General features: G+C 46.7%; 1 protein-coding gene across 1 annotated transcript in view; it reads right to left on the reverse strand.

Annotated features, from left to right (window-relative positions):
• The window catches only part of homer1b (homer scaffold protein 1b), a 13,768-nt gene extending 9,695 nt beyond the window's left edge, over nt 1-4,073 (reverse strand). Inside the window, exons 1-4 of the mRNA XM_067227941.1 lie at nt 3,516-4,073; nt 1,606-1,737; nt 249-344; nt 1-108 (exon numbers count right to left, since the gene is read on the reverse strand). The exon at nt 1-108 is cut by the window's left edge and continues 41 nt beyond it. Of these exons, the coding sequence (XP_067084042.1) occupies nt 1-108; nt 249-344; nt 1,606-1,737; nt 3,516-3,818 (639 nt within the window). The 5' untranslated portion in view covers nt 3,819-4,073. The remainder of the gene's footprint in view (nt 109-248; nt 345-1,605; nt 1,738-3,515) is intronic.
• Between the last annotated feature and the right edge of the window lie 284 nt (nt 4,074-4,357).

The following is a 4,357-nucleotide window of genomic DNA, read 5'->3' on the forward strand; positions in this document are numbered from 1 at the left end:
TGGCTCAGAGGGCGGTGTGATGTCACAGAGGTCATCTGTGCCATTAATGTTTTCCATGGTAGGTGGGGTAACAGGGGTCAGCGGTGACGAAAGGTCAACAGGAGACTCCTAGAGGCCAAGTGTAGACAGGAAGTTGTAACACAGATGTAAGAGGTCAACCCAGACCATAATAACAAAAGGACAAACAGACAAACTAGCAGGCTAGCAGACAGACAGACAGACAGACAGGCAGACAGACAGATAAATACCTGGGAGGGCGATGTCGCCAGCTCCATCTTTCCATCCAGGCTCTTCTCCTTCGCTAGGCGCGCAGCCTCCTTGTACTCTGCAAACTTCTCTGCAAACTGGAGAGGGACAGAGGTCAAGGGTCAAGTCAGGTCACATGTCAGCTTCACAACTAAGTTTGTGTTTGTTATGAGTGAAGTAGTCTCTTTATTGCAAATAAATGCACACATACACACACAGGCACACACAAACACACATGTAGGCACACAGTGTGCCATAGTTGGTTGGTGCTAAGGCAAGGTGGTTGCTGGCAGCGACTGGTAGGGCACTGGAATGAGGGTCCCATCCCATAATACATCAGTGGTAATGTGAGCTATATAGGTCACAGAGAGTGACAACAACACATACATACACACACTCTCTCCCAGACACTTAACACACAAACACACGCACACAAACTCACACACACACTCATCATGGTGACTTGTGTCATGTTGTAATAAGCAGTGGTAGGCTGGAGAAGGCTGCTGTTATGAGCAGGCAGGATGAATACAATACAGTCCTCACGTGCTATTTCACTAGATGGAGTTAGGCCTTAAAGGGTTAACTAAAGTTCGGGAGGAAGGTGGACACACCAAGACTCCTCCTTCTCCAATCAAACTAATACGCATCAGCCCAGTAAAGCACGGAAGAATGCGACCAAACTCCCCTTGGTCAATTAAGAGTTCTGTATAAAGTATCTTCCATTCCTCTGGTCCCTGTGCTAGCATGTTGTGGTCACCCTCCCACCCTTCCCTTTCTTCTCTTCTTCTCCCTGTCATCTATCCAGGCTTCCCAGGGGATCTGCTTGAGCTGCTGCTCGGCCGTGACCCATTAGGACTCTCCGCCACACCCCGAGTCCATGCCCGGACACCAGGCCCGGCTCTGATACCGGCCTCCACCAACCGCTCCAGGCTCGGCTCTGCTACCAGCCTTCTCCACCCTCGAGCTTGGCTCTGCTACCAGCTCTGCTTCAATAAAAGCTATCTATGCAATCTATGGTGTGATTACTGAACTCGTGAATGAGATATTGTCTGTCTCTTTGCCAGCCCACCTGCCTATCTGTGTCTGCCTGTCTGTCTGCCTGTCTGGTGGGAGACGCAAGTGTCAGACCATTATTAACATTCTAGACTCTTCTATCACACATATCTCTCATTGTGCGTGTATATGTGTGTGTACACATACACGACACACACACACAAAATGCCTCATTAGGCTAACAAGAAAAGGAGAAATAAAGATGGACAAAGGAGAGTATTGATAGAGAGGATAGACAGACAGACATATAGGTGGATGGATATGTAGACAGAGAGACAGAGAGATACAGAAAGAGAGGTGTACCTTAGCTAGGTGGTGTTCAGTAGAAAAGCCCAGCCCATAGACTGTGTTGGCTCTGCTGTCGGCCCACTGACCAAACTTCTGTGAGGTCTTGGTGAACGTCATGTTGGGACTGATGGTACTGTTGATGATGGCCTAGAGGAGCACAGACCCACACAAACACACACACATTATACTGAATCACTGAGTGTACATACACACACAAACACTCATTACACTGGAATACCGTGTGTACAGTCACAACCACACTTACAGTTTTTTTAATTGCTAACACATTAAAATTACACATATAGCATAATTATCAGAGAGCAAAACCTTAGCTCAAGTCTCCAAAACTAAATAAATGTTCTGCTTTGCACCCAATTTGCAATTCATCACGGCACTTTTTGCAACACACTGCACACGGTTCTCTACATAAGACACAGGAATCTGACCTAATTTCTAAATTGTTGACTCATAAATCAGAATGTAAGCGCTATAAAAAGACAACAGGTGAGTACTTTTTTACCACTACAATGGAAGCCAACATTGCAGCCAAAGGAAGAGGTAGAGGGAGGGTGAGAGTGGGAGAAAGAGTGAGAGGTATACAGAGTGGAGCTTGTAAAGCTTGTTCGGGTTTTTTTTCTCGTATTTAACATAGATTTGTCATAGAACATATTTTTGGTTCACACAACTGTCCTGTATACTGAATGTGCTGTGCGTACAGTATGTTGCAGTAATTTGTTGTGGGGAAAAATAAAAAGGTTTTGTTTCAACAGTGTTTCTGCACATATTTCTGTAAACATTCTGCAACAATCTATCGTGGCAGAATTCTCTGCATAAGAACCACTATTATGACAACGCTCACTTATAGTACTTTTGATCAAGCCCAAAGGTGTGTTGTTGGTCAAACACATTTCTGGCAATATGAATGGTGTGTGCCATTTGGTGCAAAAGTTTAATCTTGTGTTTCAGTAGTTTTGAATGCAGTGCTTCATTTTGCAGGATATTGGAGGTGTTTTGAACTTTGGGTGTATGGTTTTGTGAATTGTGTTACACTAATGTAAGTTGTGAGCCCTGCTTGTGTAAAATATGTGTTAGCAATTGCATAAAACAGTAATATCATTCTTATTTTTTTGGCTATACATTGATTGTTACTGTCACTGAACTGTGGTCTGGTTTTGAACCTTATCAATACAGGGTGATTACAGTAGGTTGGCAAAGGTACTAAGAGGTATGTGTGTACAGCATGTGTGTGAGAGCGTGTATTAAAGTGTGTACGTGCGTTAAAGTGTGTATGTGCGTGTGTTTGTGTGCGTGTGTGTGTGAGAGAGACAGAGAATATGTGTGTGTGCTGTGGTAGTTACGTAATGGTATTGATGAGTAGGGATTTGATTAGTGACCATGGCATGGTCTCCCCTGACAATGAGAGCACAGCAACAGGGATGGCCTCATTCTACTGCACCTCAGTTTCCCGGATCGACACTGACCCTAGTCTGGGCTGTGACTGTGTGGTTGTGGGTGTGTTTGGGCGTGTGTGAGTGGGCGTGTGTGCGGGCAAGGGTGTTAGAGAGAGAGATAGAGAGAAGTCGGTCTTGGGTTTCACTGGCCGTCACTGCCCCCTCTCCCCAGTGCTCTCTTCTCCTCATCCTTCTCCTCTTTCCTCCTCACACACACACCTCTGCTTTATGACTAACTCAGTCCAGACCAGGGCTGTCCGGTGCTGTTAGCACGTTAAACGTATTTTGATTTGTCTCAGAGCTGTTCCATTGCATTTACTTAAACAAAACCAGTTCCAACTCATGCAGCACTAGACATGGATGAACTGGTGCTGTCCAGCCTGATGTTAAGCATCTCATAAGGTAAGTTTGATTCGTCTCTCCCCAGGGCGGAGGGAGCATGACAGGAGTGCAAAAAAAGATGCAGTAGCGTACCTTGGTGCCGTCCAAGCTAATGATCCGGTAGACATTCCGGGTGCTGTCGTAAAAGTAGGAGACGGTGACGGCGTGCTTGCTGGAGGGCATCCAGTTCCTTTTGGTACTCGGGTCGATCTGGAAGACGTGCGCCCGCGTGCTGAATATCGGTTGTTCCCTGAAGGGAACCAGGAAGAAGTGGTGAACCTCTTTGTGTCTGAGCACCACCGCCTCCCCAAAACCCCCCACCACGCCATTGCCGGCGGCCAGAGAGTGCGGTCGCCCAGGTAACTTCATCACCAGCTCGCTGCTAACGCCATCCATGATTAGGGGAAAGAGGGCGTGGCCTAACGCTCACTTCCACTGTCCATAAACTCACAGCTGGTGTTCATGAACTTAGAACTTACTGTACACGCACAAAGCCACACAAACAACCACATACTCTCTCACAACATGCCTGCCCAGCACACACACACTTGACAATGCTAAAAATACACTTTATACTAAGCCTTGAACTCTACATCATTCTCTCTCTCTCTCTCTCTCTCTCTCTCTCTCTCTCTCTCTCTCTCTCTCTCTCTCTCTCTCTCTCTGTCTCTGCTTTCTCAAACACTTTTATTTCTCTCTCAGTCTGTTTCTCTCCTGTCCCCTCTGATCATGCCTGCTACCCCTCTCCTCTGTATTAGAGCTGTGTAAGGTAGTGCAACTCCGTGGGAATGTGGGGTGGGGTGATAGTTGGAGAGGGTGAGGGAGGAGAGAGAGAGGGTCCTACAGGCTATATATAGAGATTAGGGCACACTAAGCTAAAACACAACCCCAAGGCTTAAACTCTCCCCCCCCCACACACACACAGATCCAGCATG

The sequence above is a fragment of the Osmerus mordax genome, chromosome 24 (genome assembly GCF_038355195.1).
Source record: "Osmerus mordax isolate fOsmMor3 chromosome 24, fOsmMor3.pri, whole genome shotgun sequence".
Classification (NCBI taxonomy): domain Eukaryota; kingdom Metazoa; phylum Chordata; class Actinopteri; order Osmeriformes; family Osmeridae; genus Osmerus; species Osmerus mordax.